This window comes from Solea solea, chromosome 17, assembly GCF_958295425.1.
Source record: "Solea solea chromosome 17, fSolSol10.1, whole genome shotgun sequence".
Taxonomy (NCBI): Eukaryota; Metazoa; Chordata; class Actinopteri; order Pleuronectiformes; family Soleidae; genus Solea; species Solea solea.
In genome coordinates, this window is record NC_081150.1 from 16,331,767 (window position 1) to 16,353,297 (window position 21,531).

A 21,531-nucleotide genomic window follows, 5' to 3' on the forward strand; every position below is an offset into this window, starting at 1 on the left:
CATACTAACATATGACTTTTGTTAAAATTTGGACGACATACTAAAGTATTACTTTTTTGTCAAAATTTGGACGACAAACTAAAGTATGACTTTTTTGTCAAAATATGGAAGACATACTAACCTATGACTTTTGTCAAAATTTGGACGACATACTAAAGTATTACTTTTTTCGCAAAATTTGGACGACAAACTAAACTATGACTTTTTGTCAAAATTTGGATGAACTACTAAAGATGGAACTCAAACCCACAATCCCAGGCTTAGGAGGCCAGTGCCTTATCCATTAGGCCACTGGGGCTCGTTTTCCCATTGTCTTGGAGGACATACTATATCACAACATTTTGGATGCCTTCGGATGACGTTTTTGGGTGATTTTGGGCAACATACTTTCACGTGTTATATAGCATGAAACATTTTACATATACATATATGAAGCTTTTACATAAAAGCATTTATAATATGAAACATTTCACATTACGAGTCCCTGTAAGGTTTTATGTCATCAGGTGAAATTTTTCACATCATGTGACACTGATTCATTCATTCATTCTCTGTTGTGGCAGGGTTAGGGTTAGTGCCGTTTGTGCACTCGCTGACACTTTTTAATTTTTCTTTATGACGACCATTAATCTGGCTGATTATTGAGCTTGGTTGGGCACAATGATTACACATCTGCTCATATCAATTCCTTCTTGTAATGAGGATTCACATTCAGAGCACGGGGCGATTTGTTGCAAGTCGTGAGTGCTCTCTGACATCTTCAATTCATCACTGTAATACACAACAGTTCACCAGAAGATTATTAATTTAACATTATCCTTATTTTTGTCAGTCGCACATAAAGCGAAGGTGAGTCATTATGCTTTTAAATTGACGGGGTGAATCAACTCAACTCAACAAATTTTCCTTCACTACTTCACTAAACGACCAATCACTCAACATAATTACCTGTAAATATCCTCAGCTCCACTGATTGGAGCTGTTAAATCATGCTTTTATTGTAATTGTTGTCTTCAAGCACACTGGTTTGAATTTAAAACAACCTCACAAGGTTTTTTCCCTATGATCTTCAGGATTTGTTTGTCAGAAAGGACAACGTGTGCATCAATAAATCAATAAAAGCTATTTAAAAAAGAAAAAGTGCAGTTCTTCTTCAAGGACAACAACTTTGATTTCACTCAGCTCAGGGTTTTGTAAATATGAGGAGAAATAAATGTGTGCAAAAACACAACCAAAGAGAATTTTTTTTGTTAAATTAAAACATTATTTAAGTGTCTTATATAAATCCTTCCCAGCAGACCTTCAAACTAAGAGGATTTTAGTGAAATAATGAAGTTAAACCAACATAAAACTGAATCATTTATTGTGTTTTGATTAGTGAGAGACCTTGAATTCCCACGGATACTGATATCAGTCTGAAACTCATTCACTTTATATCGACACCAACGTTTCTGAAACATCATGCTAAAGGAGCGTAGCAGACATTTTGCAGCCACAAGACAATGCTTAAAAGCACATAGTTAAAGTAAGGGAGTTATGTCATATTTAGGATTTAATTGTTAGTGCTTACGCGGCACACTTTGGGTAAATTGCTGTGGGAATAACACACAACTTTTGTCACATTCAGGCTTTACAAAATGCAATATTTCTTTTTCTCTATGTGTTGATGATATTTCATTAGCGATATCTTTTGTAGAACAAGCCAAGCGAACTTTTGGTCTTTCCACATTTTCTGACATTTTATGGACCAAACAAATACTCAAAAATAATCTAGGAGGAGAGAGTAAAAGAAATCAAACGTTGTTTGTGTGGTTACCTGAACTCCACATCCCATAAGGAGGGGTCATCGCTGGTCCAGGGGTTTGGTGGTTCTGGTGCTGTCACAAATGGGTCGTAGTCCATGTACTGCTCTGTGTAGCTAATCAGACTGACACACACACACACACACACACACACACACACACACACACACACACACACACACACACACACACACACACACACACACACACACACACACGGAGAGGAAGAGAAGAAGGTTACAGTTAGAGAATATTTTTAACCCTTTAAGTGAGATCAAAATTGTCTTTGTTGAGCTGGAAACATGACTTGAGAGAAATAGAATCTTGGTTTAGTTTGTGCCTCGTCTGTTTTAATCTATGTCACCAAAGCTCAGATGTGAACCTTCGATCTCTCTGATAAGGAGAGAAAAACAAGAGCTGAGAGACGCAGTGAAGCAGAAAGTGCATCAGCAGCAGGGAAACAATTATAAGTGTCACAGCAGAGTGTGGCTTCTTTCCTACATTACACACACAGAACATAGTATCAGTGCATCCCTACAGTAATCTGTGATGTAAAGATTTCATATAAATCACAAAAATAGACAGAAATAACTAATTTAACTAACTTGATATCTAGTGGTGAGCTGCATTAAAAAACAAAAATATGAGCTCATAACTGATTAAATTACGCTGTATTTTATTCATTAGTATTTATTTTATTAGATGTGATGTGATTTCAAAACAAATTCACGGCCACGTCGTCGTCTTCAAAGTTACCGGGCGACATATTTCATGTCGTAATGTCATTGTTGGCTCTTTTTTTTTTTTGCGAGGTTTTCGGGGGTTAATGGTGCAATCTTTTTTTCCACTCTGTGAAGCACCAATTAAACTTAGCTCCGGAGCGTGACGACAGGAGGTCAAAGGGTCGCGGAGCAAACAGCGAGCAAGCAATCAGTCTCTCCTGCTCCGCTGAGAGAGGAATGGCCGCACTGACTGTGAGGGAGGCAGACGTCTGACGTGTGTCAGACATGAAGCAGGAACATGTGAGTGTGTAAATGCACTGATATTATAAAAACAACACCAATAAATCTGACAAAACACAAGGTGTTCCTTCATTAAATCACCAGGTAGAGGCGTGGGATGTTATTATATTCAGTAGGAGTGGGTCAAAATATCAATTTGGTGATATATCGCTGTCCTTCCTCGTGCAATACGATCGACACACCGGCAAATATCGATATTTTAATTAATAAATGAATGCACTCTAATGTAAACAGTCCCTGCCAGTTTCACTACTTCACGTCTCCTCACCTCACAAGGAAATATATAAATAATGCTTCTTAAAAGGACAAAAGTAAGACATTCTCCTCGGGATGTGCAGTAAATGTATAGCTATAGATAAAAGAGAAAGAAAAGTGAACTTCCTGTACCTGTCAGCGACCTTTGACATCTTCAGACAGTGGCGGTCGAGCTGCATGTTCAGGAATACGATCTAAAACGGGAGACGACAGAAAATATAAAATAAAATAAAAACACAATAAAAGTCCTTGATAAAATATCAGAGTATGGAATTAAAATAAAAAATATCAAAGTGAATTTCAGACATTGTTATTGCTGCCGTTTAAACATTAGAATCAGAAAAACTATTGTCTGTGATGACAGAAAATCATCTTTCTTCAACATGAAGAAAACAGAGCAAACCATTTTGAATGACAAAAAGTAGAATCACATGTATCCTTCTCTCCAAAGAATTTAGCAACCAAAACAAAATAAATAGGATTTTTAAAAATAGAATACATTTGCAGAAGATCTTAATCTTAAAAAGGGCTCTCAAAGTGTGTGGCCAGTAGGGGGCCCGGCCAAATAAAAAAAACTTTTTTGGGAAAAAGCAACTGTTTAGGATTGGTGGTTTTCTCAGAATTTCAAAATAAAAGTGTCTGTGTTGGTAAAGACCGATGCAAAGTTCACGATACAAGTTTTTTTTTACTTTTAAAAAATACAGAAATAAGTTATTATAACTTATAAACTGAGTTGGGGTCCACTCGGTTTAAAGTTGTTTCCAAATCTTACACAAATTCAGTTTTTATATTATAAAGAACATGTTTATTAAATTTTTCAGACACTGAAATGTTATAATTTTTTAATGATAATAACACTGGCCAAATAATGTATAAACATTAATGTGATGAGGGTAAGTGTTATAATAAATGTCTTTGTTGCATTTTTTCCTCTATTCTGTTCAGTGTTTTTGTTGTCGTTGTACGACCGTAATAAACAATATATACCTATATATCCTATAATAGAATACAATGCACTTTCAACTACATTATGGTACATATTTTGAGAATTGAATTTCAAGTGAAATACATGTAAATGTGTTTTTTTTTTCTCTTTTTGGGTAATAGAGGGAATCTTTTTTTTGTTTTTATTGTTACTACACTAATTCTTTCCCTGTTGACCAGTCCCTCCCCCTTTAATCTTTCACCCTGACCCCCGTGAAGACATGAACAGGCCTTACACTCATCAAGCAGCCACCGTCATCATCATCACCACAATCATCACCAGACACTTGACCTTTGTGTGTAGAGCTTGTGCCAAAGCCAAGAGCGACTGTTGCTCAACACTCATATCAACATCATCATCATCATCATCATCATCATCTATGAATAAACTCTTAACTCTTTAGAGCCATGCTTCAAGTTTACCTAACTGATTATTTTTTACAATGATTCTCTGCCAAAATCTAACATTTATTTATTGATTTAGTGATTATTTTGTCGTTTTTTAACTGTTTTTCACCTCTTTCTCGACGTCCTCCTTCGTGCCTTTCCTGCAGTGGTGTGAAGGCGTGTGCACGGGGCTCTGAGTCTGCGTTCCCTCCTCCGCTAAGCCGTACACCGACTGCATCATTTCACCGTGATATTAGAGGAAGAAGAGGAGGAGGAGGAGGAGAAGAGTTAATGGAGTGCAGAAGTATGTGTGCTCGTATTGTGATTATTTTTCTTTGCAGTGTCATAGAGGCAAGAACACAACGATGAAGAGCAGAGACACACGTCTTGTGTTGTGGAAATTACAACGATATATTTAACCAATTAAGAAAAAAACGTTACTTGAATCTCATTATTTCACTGTGTGTGTGTGTGTGTCCACACTGTGAAATAATGATTTTCCCAATGTGAGTAGTGTGAAATTCTGCTGTATTCTTAACACCATTGACTATGACATTTGGACATTAAAGACAAGTAAGGTGACTTGTATCTCTTATTGAATTTGTTCTGAAATGATACCTGGATAACTGGTATTTTATTTATTAATCAAAGAACTTATTTTTGTCTTCATTCCCGCTCATACCTTCTTCACTCTGTGAGGGTTCTTCATGCGTCTACATTTTCTGATGTCCATCTCTGTAGTGTTAACACATCCAGGCTAAAAAGAAATAAAAAATAAAACATAAATACATTTATGTATTATTTTATAGCAAGTCAGCATTTTACAGAAGGGCTGCCAAAAATCAACAGATTAATCAGTAAATCACTCAAAGTATTTTTTCCCTTTCCTTATATTTTCCAGTTTATTTGTTCCTCTATGACAGTAAACTAGCTATAGTAAAGTAGCTATAGCAGCTCCAATTCACAAAAAAATTACAATTAACCACAGAAAAAAAATCCTTTCACCTTGTATTTGAATTTGATTTAAAGGTCCAATATGTGAAAAAAGGGTACAATCAGTGGTTGTCACCAGAATAAGCCTTGAATATTAATATCAGGAGCTGGGTCAGCTCTATAGAGTCTGCCATGTTATTTTTAACATATTTTGAGTTTACTCTAAAAAGGGTAAGTGAGGGTGACATAGTTTCTCCTTAACACTTAAGGGAAATGTGAGGTGAGGGGTATTTAGCTGCAACATGCAACTTAAGTTTTACGGTGGATATAAAGAAACACAGATCAACATTTTCTGGCATTTTAGGAATTCTAATAATGAACATATGAAGTGAATAATCAGCAGATGATGTGATTATTCACGTAATATGCAGTACAGGGACTTCATCTTACCACGGGTCTGTGGACGTCCCAGAAGGCTCTCTCCTGGCTGTCGAGGATCTTCCTCTCCGTTTTATCCTTTTTCCTGTCGATCCTGTGGACGAGATCAGTCAAGAGTGAGAGACATTTCAGCATTTCATGCCCCCCCTGGGCATCGGCTGTCGATGACAGGGTTCAATCAGGATGGAAGGATAAGAAGAGAGAGAGAGATGGAGAAAGACCAGAGATTACGGAGTCCAGGATTAGCCGGCAGCAACGACTATGTGCTTGAGGGTTTTTCGGCAGAGTGATCGTAACACTGCTGCTCTCATGTCCTTACAGGAGCTGGAACTGACATTAGCAGAGATTTAAGAATGAAACCTCTCAACTGTAAATTGACCAGATTGGGTTTGCTGTTTTTTTTCCCTCCAACAGTTTTAACAAGTTATACACAAACAACTAAAATGTGTTAGTCGTTATCCCTCACGTACATTCTTTCTTTCTTTTCCCACCTGTACAGTATCCTCCTGCTCCTCACGTGTCACCATTTTACCTTCACATCTCATTGTGTCTCCTTTGCTACTGTACGATACACAGGTATTCACAGAAAATTTAATCGAGGGCCTTTTATTTTCCCCCTCATACAAATCACAGAATCTTCATTAGTGGACTAATCTGTCATTTTGCTGTCATTTGCACTGACTTGATTCCCAAAAATAAGGAAAAAAAGTGTGTTTCATATCTGTTCACGTCTGGAACACATCTGTATTTTACGGAACGGTTGATGACCATAGTGCATGTTGTTACGCTGTTAGTGTGAACAAAATTCAGCAGTAAGTAAGTCCCATTTCCAAATTTGCACGTCATAAGTGCTAACATGTTTTCCTTTGTTTTGTTGTGTTTAAATCAAAGCTAAGTGAATCCATATTCTCTGCATGTATTCTATTCGATCTATGACTGCTGGTTTATATATAAAAAAAAAGGGGGAATTATCATGTAATCTCGCTCGGTATCACTGAGCAGCAGACGTTATAAGAAACTACATTACAGGAGGGTTAATGGAGTCTTATCAGCACGGCTCGCAAGATGTCGAGATTACACTTTTCTTTCTACCTCGGGTGCGAGCGACATCACTGCATTACTGTGTTCGTTGTAGCTCGATGTGTTGCCATGGAAACACATCGGCGCACACACTTACTTGACCTGGGCCTCGGCCTGCATGTAGATAAACTCCCACTTCCTGGCAAAGGCTCTCTGCAGCCTGGCGAGGTTCTCCTGTGAGAGGACCAGACAGAGATTTGTTATGATCAAAACAAAACAACACTGACACTAAATCATCTTCATTTCCTTGGGTCGGCTCAGCTCTGTAAATATAATCTCACACGCGCACAAGTCTGACCTTTGAGGAGTTGTGACTTTGTGCCCCATACGCGACACACACACACACACACACACACACACGCACACACACACACACACACACACACACACAGATCAATACAAAGAGGAAACAGCTGAGAGGAACAGTCAAGTGCTCACCGCCTCATAATCTGCCAGCTCCAGCCTCGTCTTGTTCTGCATGGTGCGCTTGCACAGATAGATCGCTACAGGGAAAGAGCGAGAGAGATGGAGAGGTTTGAGTCATCAGGTCTTATCAGTTTACACGGCTCTCCCCTCCCTTCCCTTCGTTTCACCCACTCATCCGTGCATCTCTCTCTCGGCCCCGTCTTCTACCTGCCTCTCCTGCCTCACAGTAAATGGCTCTTGTCCACCTCTGCTGCTTAATACGGATGAGGTGGAGGGTGGAGAGGTGAAGTGGAGTGTGAAGAAGTCGTGGCTGCTTCTGTGACAAGATGATGAAGGACTTGAAGTGGAATGACTGACTAATTCTGACTTGTCCTTTTTCTCTCTCCACAGCGGAGGGGACAAGTCGTGCCTCACGGAACCTTCATCAGAGAGAGGTTTTTTATATCCACGGTTTCCACTAGCTCGACTCAACTCTCCTCGGCACGGCAATTTTGCGTTTCCACGAGTGATAGTACCGGGTACATGGTTTCAAGCGAGCTGAGGCAACAATATGCGTGACGTCGCCAGATTGCCGGCCACTGATTGGTCAGAGAGTGTTGTCACAGGAAGAGACGTCCGAGACAAGAATCAAGCCGAACAGTGCCGAACTGTAGATCAGTTAAAAAGACTTAATCCTAAAAAACGTGCATTTATCTCCCAACAATTACCAGAGAAAAGTCTAGAATATCAATATTTAACAGTAGAATCTGGTGTATTTAATTCTGCCGCTCTATTTCAGTCCAGAGACTGTGTCAGACGGAGTCTGTGCTTCCAGTGGACAAAGTACTACAAATGAACTGATTCTAATGATTCAGTTATACTGAAAACAACTGATTTACAATGTCGCGGCAGTTTCATGCAGCCGTGCAGGGATGACTCCGCACACGTTGAGTAGGGACTATTTTTGTAGTGGAAAGCCAACCTAAACCATGCTGTCGCAAGGCGAGGCGCGCTGGGACCATGGGTGGAAAAGGGGCTGAAGTTTACAATCTTTTAAACATAGATGTCAGAGGTGATTTCTCTAAGACGGCAAGGGAAGCTCAGCTTCCTCTAAAATGTGGTCATTATGTTCTGTGTTGTATTTACTTTTCAATTCTAAATGTGCACTGGAAAGCGATTACGAAGTGTCACTAGCTCAGGGTTCTGCAACCTGCGGCTCTAGAGCCACATGTGGTTCTGTATCCGTATTTGTAATGTGAAAAGTTAGGCCTTGATAACATTATTATTTAATATTTTAAATGTACTGAAACATATAAATGCATAATGAAGTGAATACATGAAGTTTAACTATGTTTTTGTACAAATAATGTCAAATATGAACCATATGGCTAGTTAATGTCCACAAGTTTAATGTCATTGTAGGTCTCATTCAAACCAAAACATGGATCCAGCCTTATATGTCATGAGATAATTAATTGGTCGCCATTGTAGCATAGCTTCACCTCGTGATCTCTCTCGATATTGAATCTGTGCATGAACCACAGTAACACACACAGTTTAATTGGGCTGTATAAAGTTGTTATTTCTGTATGAAGGACGAACATCGTGGGAGTTGTGAGTTAATCTGCTATAAATATTCACTTACAGTTACGGCTACACACAAGTAAACATTTTCCTTCAAATTAATTAGCTGTTGCTCAGTGAAGATAATGAAGGATTTAGAGGAAACATCTTTCTCAAACTGCTGTTTTGGGAGCAGAAGCGGCGCCTATGTATTATATTAAGTCTATATTATATTATGAGTTTAAACTGAAAACCATGGAGAGTTTCTGTGGTGAGCGACCTGTCACACGTGTATTCACACACTTCTCCTGAGTTTCTGTTTTAGATTCTTGTAATCAGTGTAGCACAGTTTGTTGTCTTGAATTTTTGTTTTGTTAAATTTAATTACTGAAATAAATCAATAGTTCTGGCTTTTGCAACACAGTTTCTTACAGTATTTTACTAAACAACAACTGTACTAAATTTGGTTTTATACTTGAGCACTGCTCATTAAAACCATATAATGTATGAGAAATGGAAATAGTTTTTGACTTATAATAAAGAATCTCCTGTTCTGAAACCTCAAAAATCACCTAAAAGTAGCTGTCAATCACAGTGGTGTCTAATAATATGTGCCATAATTAATCTATCTTTCCTCTAAATGGGAAAATAATGACATCATGTATTGTTGAAGATAACCAGAAACTCGCCATTGAAACCATTAACAAGTCCTTTTTGCAGCCAGAAGTGTCGCCCCCTTGTGGTTAACTGCTACTTCCGCCTTACATTCTTGGCTTCAACTTAAACAGGTCATAAAAGAGTCCTCACCATAATCAGTGTTTTCAGGCTCCCAGCAGTGAGACGGCCAGAAATACGGCGCCTGACGAGGAGAAGAAAGAGGACAAAAGGTGATTTTTACATTATGTCCTGTTCACAAACAGCTGCATAATGTTCCGTTACAAAGACGTAAAAATAATGAGAATGAGATTTAAACATAAGCAGTTTTCAAAACTTTTCCAACAGGAGCATAATGATGCCGTTAACCTTTCTTTCTCGGACACAGCGGTGCTCATGATTGCCGCCGTGCGCTGCTATGTGAGCAATCAACACCATTTTCTTTTCTTTTTTTATGATCATGACTGAATGGATTCAGAGTAGTTGACGGATAAAAGTCTCTGAGCAGTAAAGAGGCGTCCTGGGGCGATGCAGAGGAGCAGCGAACACAACACAACCTCAACACAACACAACAACAAGACAGAGCTGAAAAAGCTCCAGAGTCAACAATAATAATAATGATAATAACGCCGGCAGCCAAAGAACACATGCTTTTATATAAATATTCTGCCTCACATGGCCTTGAATTACAGTTTTAAAACCCCACTGAGCTGTTTCAATTAGGAGAGATATTTGGTTTTGCAACTAATTTGCCATTAAATGCTAATAAACCCGTGATTATTATTATCTTTATGGAACTTTTCTGTCCTTCTCTTTCTTTTTTTCTCTTCCACTTTACGTTGAAGGAAGAGAACATTAAGGTCAGAGCCCGGAACGTGAGCATACTGTAATTATTCCTTTTATTTGACTGAATTACTACTACATTTGGTTTTATACTTAAGTACTGCTCATTGAAACCATATGAGAAATGTTTGAAAAGTTTTCAAATTACTAAATAATCTTCAAATTTTTACTGATTTTAAAGCCAGAAATTCACAGATATCACTTAAAAATACAGTAGCTGTCAATCACACTGGTGTCGACTAATATGTGCCATAATTCATCCTCTAAATGATGATAGATGGGTCTACAAAATATTCTGTGCAATTGTTAGCAGCTTCGAGTTAATTTACCATCTTTTATCGATGTCAAAAATAAATTTTATTTTATTCTAATTTTCTCAGTTTAGTCTATGAAGCATAAAATAAGGCATTCCCATGTTGAAAAACCTCAGATTTTACCTTTTTAATGGCGCTTAACCCAATTTTTAACTGCCATTTCCTGATAGTAGCCATCAATCACACTGGTGTGTTCAAACATGTGTCATAGGTCATCCATTTTCCTCTGAATTTCAAAACATGTTTGCCATCTGGATTAATTAAACTCCCTCTCTGGCTCTGGTCGAGACACAGTCCTCTAACAAGACTGAAGATCATTGTAATCTCCCCGCGTGTCTGTGCCGCTGCACACTTCCCCGCTGAGGAATCTAAAAAAAATAAGCACTGTTTCCTCTCTTTAATGAGGAAATTCAGGATTAAAAAGTAGTCTGACATAATTAATCTTTGACTTCAACGCCACTGTTTTATCCATGAACAGAGGAGAGGGAGTCAAATGTCTCATTTGTCTCTTATTCTTCTGGGGTTTTTTTGTGCGCGCCCACTCACCCAAATGTGCTTCACTCAACTCGCTTGATGAATATTTTAACAGATTGCCATTCATTTTTAATGGCGTCCCAGGAAGCCGACATAGCACTGAGGATGATGTGAGGGCAGTGGACGACGCCACCTTTTGTCATCAAGATCAAGACTGGTGTGTAATTCACTGATTGAACAAGTGATCTATAAAGGGTTTCTTTGTGAAGATTTAGGAAATTTAAAGGGACAGTTCGAGTTTACTCAAAATGAAAGGGAATGTATTGTTCAGAAGTAAATCATATGTAGACGATTATATGGATTACAATTACAGTGCAAAATAAGGCATCCAAGGCACTCAGATGTAGAAAAATATTGGAGACGATTATATGGATTACAATTACAGTGCAAGGTACTCAGATGTAGAAAAATATTTAAATAAAAATCCCTTATTAAACCATCCAAATGTTTGAAGTTTAATTTATATTTAAGTATTTTTAAAGGATTTAAAAGGACATTTTCAATTATTTTTCTAGAAAAATGATAAAAGTCCTTCATTAATTCACATATATCTGTATATTCAAATATTTTGGACAATGGACAATTTTACCACAACATTATTTTCTGCCGTCGTGCTTTTTTTTTGGAAAATACCTCCTGTCCATCTCAGGCTGATTACAGACTTAAAATAAATGTTTAAATATAATCAGATGTTGGATTTTCACCTTTGAACATTATTCCATTTGCCTCTGAAGATAAAGTAAGGATTGTCTTAAACCCATGAGAGTTGGGAGCCTTATATGAATTTTTATATATATATATATATATATATATATGAATTTATATATATATATATATATATATATATATATATATATATGTGTGTGTACATTGTATACATTACTGTTTTAATCTGAATCAATGTACTCTACTGGGCTTCCTGGCAACATGAGATACTCAGCCTAGTATCAGGTGACCTGAGAGGAGTTCAACAAATTGCCAATTATCTATTTCAGGTTTGTAAACACATTACATGAAACTGTAAACCTATAACTATGAAGTTAAATCAACGCGCTAACCTTTCAGATTAACACGAGAAATATAAAATGTAAAAAGCCAATTTTCTCAGGACTCACCTCTACATAAAATGTCACTTTCACAATTATCTACACCAGGCATGTCAAAAGTACGGAAGAGAATTAGTGCCACATGTTAAAAAAAAAAAAAAGTCAGAATTCTGAGATTAATCTGAGAGTCAGATATCTGAATTTCTTTTCTCAGAATTCTGAGATTAAAGTCAGATTTAGGGCCACATGTAAAGAAAAAAGTCAGAATACTGAGAATAATCTTAGATTAAAGTCAGAATTCAGATTTTTTTTCTCTCTACATGTGGCCCTAATTCTGACTTTAATCTCAGATTAATTTTAGAATTGGACTTTTTTTTCTCAGAATTCTGAATTGAATCTCAGAATTCATGCTGTTTTATTTATTTTTTTACATGGTGCCCTAATACTCTTCCGTACAATGAAAGTTAGAAAGTTATAATGAATTATTTCTGTATGTTTTGTTATATAAATAGATACATTTTGCTTCATAAATAAATTCAAATGTAAACTACTTATTCCATATCAAAACACACACTTTTATTTTGAAATGAGGTGAAATATCATCATAAATATTATTATTTTGATATATTTTTCTCCCCTACTGACCAAACAGTGGCTCCTGAGGTCATTTGACTTTGAGAGCCCAGATTTATACATGACAAACATGACGTATTCAGTCTCACCTGAAAGCGGTAGAAGGTGCCATCGTCTTTGAGGGAGAGAATGTGGTCAGAGATGGGAAAGAAGTAGCCCTGAGCTGCGATGAGACTCCCGATGTGCATGGCCTCTGCTGTGAAAGCAACAGATGAATCACAGTTCATAGCAGGTTCCTCAGCACAGCAGAGATCATCTGTGACGCAGCATCCTACTGTACTGTATGTGAGTATTCAATGACGTGAATATGAGAGTTTATATAAGCTGCCAAATATAAAACATTGCCATTTCTTACAGTTATAGATCACAGATAAGCCTGTTGTTGTGTCATTGTTGTTTTAAATCAGCTATAGGTTTCTGTATTGACTGGAACGTACAGGATGACTCAATCGCTGACTCAGGGTCGTGGGCTCCTGTACTAACAATAAAAAACTGTCTCCCACTGTTTTATCCACAAACCATAATTATACAGCTTTAATGGTTTCTTTGAAATAAAACTTTAAAAATATTCATATATTTTAGAAGCTAAAAAACAGAGACAAAAATACCACATCAGCAATTTAATTATTTATCAAAAAAGTTGGCTGGTAATTTATGAATGTTAGTTTAACCACTGCAGCACTGAAGAACTTCTGAATCTGGATCGGTATCACCATAATTTCCTTCCGGAGTCAGAATACTGCTTTAATACTCGATATACTGCTTAAATTTAGACTGACAAAACAACATAAGTGCAATATAAATGTACAAATTCTTGTGTTATTTTTCTATATGTCGTACATTCACACGTGTGAAAATGGATGTTTATTATTTATAACCCTTTATCTTTACTGTCTTTGCTGCTGTGACTGTAAATTTCCCCACTGCGGAACTAATAAAGGACTTATCTTATGTCATCTCTTATGCAAAGAAGGTTATGACCTACTTTGGTAAAACACACTGGTTTACTCGTATCTGTCTGATCAGTCAATAAAGAGATGAAGAAAAATATTCTGTTTGTTCTATGACATACCAGCACTTGTGTTTCTGAAAACGTAAACCAGCGCACACCAGCCACTTTATTAGGCACACATGTTCAATTGATTGTTAACTGGCCTTTAAACAAAGGCAAGCTACATTATTTTTATTACCTGGATCTTCAATGCACAGGTTCTTCATCAGCCACTGGACAATGTCTGCACCTGAAAGAGAAGTGGGAAGGAAAGGAAAGGAAAGGAAAGGAAAGAGACAGTGAGTTTTAAAGCTGCACAAATATACATTATTTTTGAGCTGCAGTGTAATAAGTTTGTCTTTTTCATTGTGTTTTCCCCTGTTAAACTCACAGTATGTGATTTCTGCCACTTGAGGTCAAAACGATAACAAAATATCTTCTTTCATGAAATCAAAAAGCAGCATGGGATCATGGAAATTGTTGTCTCATTTGGTTCCAGTGTCACATTTTATGGGGAGAGTTTGGGCGGCAGAGCACAGAGCAAATGGCAAATAATGATCCTTCAGTGACAATATGGCTAACACACTGGCTAACTAGTAGTACTGGATATTTCCTTCCTTTCCCTTGAGATTTAAAGCGGACATGTTTCTCTGAAGAGAAATAAATAGAGTTTAGATGCAGTCCAAGGTAACTAATTTTAGTCACACTCGTACCACTTAGGACAAAAAAATGTGCTTTTTAAAAGCAAGTTATAAAAATGATTATACATTATTATAAATTTCAATTGTATTGAGCTGAATTTATACTCACCAACATTTGACCTAATTGTTGATATCAAACACAAATTCATATTTAAAGATTTTAACCCTTTGAGTGCCAGGTTTTTGTCATGATGACACCAGAGATAAAAACAGAAAATATGAATTATTTTCAATATACTGCATGCAAAGTAAAATAACTTTGTGTTGCATTACTACAGCCTGGGATATGTCATTAATTAGCAGCAACACTTGTGACAGTGCCATCTAGTGAAAATAGCATTATTTTTCTCCATATGCCGAATACGGACAAAATTACAAGTGGAGAGTAGTAAAAATGATCAATTCCAAGGCTAAAGCCTAGATTGACACCCAGGCAATAAAATGCATGTATTATGCTTTAATGGAAGTCAGATTACAAATATATTACAGTTTGAATGGGTTTCAATGGGACATTTTTGCACCTAATGCTACAAGTGTAACACTATGTTTGTACATAGTGTATTTTAGGAGCTGAGCTGGAAATAACAAGACCAAATAAAAATACAGTCTTGCCAAAATGTGTAAAATGGGCACAATGTGATTCATCTTGTTGACATGTTTTCTACTTTTTAACAGATCAAGCTCTTTCCTCAAATTGAAATAATGAGCCAAAATAAGATTTGTGATGCCAGCAGCACTTAGGAACGGATTGACATTGTAGTTGTAATGACTGTAATAGATAAACTTTCCAAAAAGCATATTTCTTGTGTATTTGTGGTGAATCTAAAGAGTTTAATACTATCTTGGCTTCCCCTCTGCTTTCTCTCAGAGTCCCAGAGGAGGTGGTGTTTAATTCTCTATCATTCATTAGTTTCCTGGCCCTCGGCACTCAGCTGCTGCTCCACACATCCATCCGCCACTGTAGTGATTGTGTTTATTGATATGCTCTGCTTATGGCATAGTGGGGGTAATGCATTTTCCATAAGTGCAAGGAGTGAAGAAAAAACAAAACAACAGAAGAATGATAATGGCCTTCCTTTGCTTCCATGATTTGGGCGGGGCGTGTCAAAGCCGCCCTCTGTGGCTGCGGCCTGTTAAAGTGATTTAGTGGATCAAATGAAGCGACTGCAGCTGGAGGACGAGGAGGCTAACTTACCCATCCATACCTGTCAACGTCCACTAAGTGATAAAGATTAAAGTTTTTTATATTCAAAATGTTTATTCATCAACATGTACCCACACACTGACCCTGACAGAGCAGACTATATGTGTATACTGAGACAGTCAGAGGTTCTGTCCGCCTTGCTTAAGGGCACTTTGACTGCCGGAGGACAACATTACTCAATCTGTTTCACACACTTAAACTTTCTCTCCCTAACATTAAATCGTGTGTCGTCCTCCGGCTGTTCTGCAATCATCTAGTGATCCTCTGCAGCAGCCATAACAAAACACATGGAGACCATGATCTTGACTTATTTCCATACATTTTCCACTCTATTATTACCACATTTTGACAAATTATTGTTGTTTTTTAACTGATGCAGCTTTTCTAGACTTAAGAGCACCAGATTTACGGGGAAATTCAAATCAATTACATCAACTTGCTACCAAATTGCAACGTGACATGATTCAGCCGTTCATTTAAGAGAACATGGATGAGCATTTTTGACCAAAGAGTGAAACAAATACTCCAGAAAGAGAATAAGAAAAGCAACTTTAACTGTCGTGATCTGAAATGTATAGTATGTATAGTATAGACTTAATGTTTTTCATTAACAAAATACAATTTCCTGTTCCCGATCAAAATCAAGCACTCAATGTAAGATTTAATTCATTTTTTATCATGCAGGCCTATTATATTTATTGGGACATGAGAAAAGAGTATTTACTCATTTATTTATGCTTGATTTTTGCTTGATAACTGCACGTGTTCACCCCAAGGCCTGGTCTTTAAGTATGCTTAGGTCGTCAGGTGACCTCACCTGTTTAAGCTGAATCTATATCTGACCAAGTGAAGCGAACCCAGATCATAACACTGATAAGAAATATTAGATTATGTGACTTTTTTGGGGCCGAGCAGTGAACAATCCCTTCAATTCAACATGAAGATTCATACTTTATGACACTTTATTTGATGTGGAAAGTCATTGGGTGACCATAACACTCGTTAAACATGATGTTCTGGACACCATCTGTGCTCAGACGATCAGCTGAAGCAGACAAAAGTGCCTCACACATACATAACTTCAGGATTTCACAGAACAAATAGTTTCACAGTTACAGTGGGTTTAGAGCAGATCAATATACCATCTCTGCCCGGTCAATAAAAAGGCCACGGCCATTTGTCAGTTAGCTTAGCAAAGCAGCGGTAATTAAATCTGCTGAACAGTACCTTTAAAACTCACTGAATAACAGGTCGTTTTTAAATGACTTTAATCTGTACTAACACCAAAGATTATTAATTCTCCTCTCACCTAACAGAACAAGTAAGTGTAAAGTTGAATAACGAGGCTCTCAGGGTTTCAGAATTCCTCCAAAGTCTCACAAAATAACCTCAAATTACAGATGCACTGCTACAGTTAATTTCTGCAGACTGCAGGTTCTGTCCCCGTCAGAGTCCCTCGAGTCCTTGCTGTGAAAATCAGGACTTGGACTCAGACATGGGTCTGACAACAGTGGTATCTTTTGTGCCTCTGATGTCCCACGCTCCAGTCTTTGTGTCTTACCTGTGACAACACTGGGGATTTTGGTCATGAAGCTTTTGACAGTTCTGATGGGAATACCCTCCGTCTCGTCCTGGATACGAGTGACAATGTCTTCAATCTGCAGAGGAAGAGAGGGACACAGAGAAGGACAAGTTTGATCACGGAGAAAATTTGTTTCAGGCGAGGATTGCTCAAGATATTCCTATATTTAGCATTTTAAAACAAATTATTACTTTATTCTCCCACTTTATGCTCCATGTGTCGGCAGGTCTTTGCATTTATACAGTGAATATTTGTCTTAAACCTTTGTATCCTTTGTTATTCAAAACACATACTGTCGTGAGTATGTTGGGCCGAAACCATTCAGTGCTTTATAGACTAACAGCAATACTTACAAATGAATTATTTGGCAGACGTGAAGCCAGCGTAAGGACGTCAGAACTGGAGTTATACAGTATATTCCACCTTTTATTTAGTTATTATTATTTAGTAGTTGCAGCACAACCTCATGCACATTTTATTTTCTACAAGAGCAAAAGAAAAACTGGCCAAAGTATTTAGTTACTTTGTTTGATGACTTCTTTCGTACAGGATGTTCAGTTATGGTGCGTTCTGTCACTTTAAAGCACTCTAATGTAACATGGAATGTGTCCCGAGTCTGTCGAGGAAGTCGTCATTTAAGCTTTGACCCAGTGTGGGCGACTACCGTCGTCGCACAAACATTATAAATATCCACATATAAGCTAAAAGGGTCAGAGGAATGTACACGGCAGCAGGAGCACGTATATCAGGAAGAGAACATCATGTATAGAAGAAGAAGTATATATAGAATGTCAGAGTGGTTTTCTCAGTGCACATTACTGTGAATTTGCACCGATTTTCCTGTTTTCTTATCTCTTAGCACTCATTTAATGTGTTTGTTTGGTTTGTTCAGGTGCAAAAGAAGAACATATTTAACCACATATTTCCTCCTTTCTCTTTGTGCTGGATCTGTTTCAGGGTTTATATAAAGCTTCAGAGACGTGTGGTAGTTTCTGTCTCCAAAGCGACCAACTTCTCACTACCCACACTCACACACATAAAAACAACTTAAAAAAACCTTCTGCAACATCTGTGAAGAGCTGGACAAAAACATCAAACCCTGTTCAGATCATTTCAGTCCTCTTGAACCTAATTTACTGCTTATATCAAATTTTTGTAGTAGTTTCACCCGCTTCTTATATTTAAGTTTCAAATTCAAGGCTGTGAACTTTGCACGCATTAAACGTCCCACTGAATCATTTCATTAAGTTTTAGAGTACAACATTTATGAGGGTCTATTGGCCCAAAATTGAATAAAATATCCTAAAAGATGTCTGTGAATGGGTAATCACTTTAAAATAAAATCTGTGTGGTTTCTGTACCCTCTTATATGAACCTGAGACAAATTGGGGAACCCAGTTTGTACCGAGCATGTGCAAAGTATGGGATTTTTAAATAAAACAAATTCACATTCGAGGATAGGGCCACACTGTTGGTGTAGTGGGTCTTTCTGCATGGATTTTGCATGATTGGGTTTTCTCAAGGTTTCCCCCTACAGTCCAAAAACCCCCTCCAAAAACAATGAAAATCTCCAAAACATGCAGAATTGGGATTAGGAAAATGTACTACTTGAGCTTCCTGTGGTTCCTGTGAGGAAAATCAGAAATACTGTTCTACTAATGATGACTAAAACTATTTCTTTTCTATGTCTTTTTCTTTTTAGTGCATTCCCCTCGTACATAACTGCAACACATGTTAGAGAAAAGTACTAAAGTTTGTCTAGTGAAACTTAGCCATGAGGCTGCTGTCACCCTCTCCGTCTCGTTAACAGAATCAGATCCTGGATGTCTGCCACCGGGAAGGGCACAGGCAGCTTTGGGCCACACTTCAAAATCAATATAATAATACGATTCTAACAAGACTCTGATGGCGCGCAAGAGGCAGCTGCTCAAATTACTTTAATGGCCTCTGCTGTCACGGGCCGTCCACTCCTGCCCCGTTAATCAAAGCAGGTACTCACAACAAGCTTGTCGCAGGTCACATGACAGCTGTCCCGCTCCTCCAATATTATTTGGGAACACAGCGGCAACTTTTTCCCCACATGGGGAAAAAAATGCTAATTTGAAACACGAACACTTCCTCTGCGTGTGAGGAACGTTGTTTATCTTCGCATGGTTACATCAGCTGAGTCACACACACGAGATGTCAACATGTTACAGAGAGAAAAAGACGAAAGCACATCATAGGGCTGGTCATATCTCTGCAATATCTTATTATACAGTACTAAGAATTACACCTGTTCAAAACATGGGGGTATATTCTTATGGTTTAATCCAGAGGGGTCAAACTCACATGACCTGTGTCTAGTCTGGTAAAAAAAAAAGGGGGATTGTGTCCACAGAAAATTAAGTGACAATAACGCAATAAAAAGACATATTTATGATGATATTTCACAGAATTTAAAAGTAAAAGTGCTTGTTTTTAATTTGGAATGACGTATACTTGGGGCAGCCCGTGGCCAGGAGGTATTTCAAAGTTGTCTTTTGTGAACATAACCTAAAATATTTTTAGTTATTTTGTTTTCTTGAGTCCATTCATTCATTTTTGCTTCTAATTTATTTGTGTATTATACAATTTCTCGCATTGGAAGGGGAGAACGTGTGGGTTTATTGGGTTTATTCTGGTCATTTATTTCTCCGATCTATAAATCTACTGTCAGTATAGATGGAAAACAATCCCTGAGTCTGAAGGACAAACAGCTTTCAGATATAATAACGTACTATAATATGTACAAATGTATTAGACCACCTGTCATAAACAAGAGAAACCGGTACTTTTGAAATCTTTCAAAAACTTATTTATTCGCCAAAAGAACTGAATTCTCCTTTTTATTCTCTGAGAAGTCAGAAATGAATCGAAGGATAGCATTCAACAACTAAAACTTGTTTTTCTGTTCAAGAATGCAAGTAAATAACTATAATTTAACTATTTTTTTTAATTTCTTTGTAAAACAGTACATTTGAAAATTCATGGATAACAATGATAATTATATTTTAGCATTAAAAATATCACCATGGTTACAGAGCTTCTACATACTGATGGATTAACCATCACAGAAACATAATAAATAGATTGTGGCTTTTGGTGGAAAACCATCACATAACAATCTTTGACTTTCTTGCAGTGAAGGCAAACTGTTAAGTATTTATCAGTAATGTGCCAGTCCTGCATATCCACAATCTACTGTATCTCCAGAGTCGTATCAGTGCTGAAAAATGGCTGCAGCCATTCTCGTTCTCCATCAGAGGATAATAAATTAACGGCCTTGTTTGTATTTATTATCCAATCAGTGCTGAACGCAGCGCTGCAGCGACAGTGTCCCTGATTAGAAGTGTCAAGGACGACATGTGGACGGCACTGTCACTAAAATGGCTGCTTATCTCGGGAGGAAATTGTTTTGCTGCTCCAACATAACATCTCTGTCTGTATGACTGTCCGTCTGTCAGTCTGAGCGTGGCCTTGAAATACGTTTCTCTAAAGGTCAGGATGATCATTTTGGAGTTGGTAAATGAGATGGTTGCAGGTGAGATTTCATCAGATTTATCGCTGCTCTATTTAGGCTAGCGGGCTGCGTGATCACAGTGTTATCACCTCACTGTCAGACAGACAGACAGGAGGAGGAGACGAGGACTACGCTGTTGATTGCAGTTTAACGATGCCTTTGCCTAGAGGATGGTCGCTTATTTACATACAGCAGCGACGCAGATGCTATTATCATCGTCCCTCGGTTATCTTTTTATTGTTTGTGTTATGATTACTGAAGTTACTGAGACGTGAGTGTGCAGAGTCAAAGACAAACACAACGTTATGTAAAGTAAAGTAAATATTTGGATCTATACAGCCATTTTTTTTAGCTCAACCCTTTAACACCTAAGCCTTACTGTAGCAATCAAAGGGCAAAGAAAATGTCCCGTGACAAAGTGCGTTTGAACTTCTGACACCTGGCAGTTATTTACAATTTACTGCATGTGAAAAGAGTATATTAAAGGCGAATGCTTGTATCGCACATATATGTTAGTTATGGAGGTCTACTTACATATATTAACTTGTTTTCATGGTTAAAAACCTCCTAATCGCTGCAAACGAGCCGATCAAAATATCTCCTCACTGACGCTCTCGTC

General features: G+C 37.6%; 1 protein-coding gene across 2 annotated transcripts in view; it reads right to left on the reverse strand.

Moving 5' to 3' along the window:
- The window catches only part of rgs6 (regulator of G protein signaling 6), a 95,822-nt gene that overhangs the window by 17,563 nt on the left and 56,728 nt on the right, over window positions 1-21,531 (reverse strand). For both annotated transcript variants that reach the window (XM_058613753.1, XM_058613754.1), the window contains exons 3-13: window positions 17,351-17,447; window positions 14,084-14,134; window positions 12,983-13,089; window positions 9,677-9,728; window positions 7,340-7,404; window positions 6,999-7,075; window positions 5,834-5,915; window positions 5,133-5,207; window positions 4,581-4,682; window positions 3,212-3,273; window positions 1,817-1,927 (exon numbers count right to left, since the gene is read on the reverse strand). In XM_058613753.1, coding sequence (XP_058469736.1) covers window positions 1,817-1,927; window positions 3,212-3,273; window positions 4,581-4,682; window positions 5,133-5,207; window positions 5,834-5,915; window positions 6,999-7,075; window positions 7,340-7,404; window positions 9,677-9,728; window positions 12,983-13,089; window positions 14,084-14,134; window positions 17,351-17,447 — 881 coding nt within the window. The remainder of the gene's footprint in view (window positions 1-1,816; window positions 1,928-3,211; window positions 3,274-4,580; window positions 4,683-5,132; window positions 5,208-5,833; window positions 5,916-6,998; window positions 7,076-7,339; window positions 7,405-9,676; window positions 9,729-12,982; window positions 13,090-14,083; window positions 14,135-17,350; window positions 17,448-21,531) is intronic.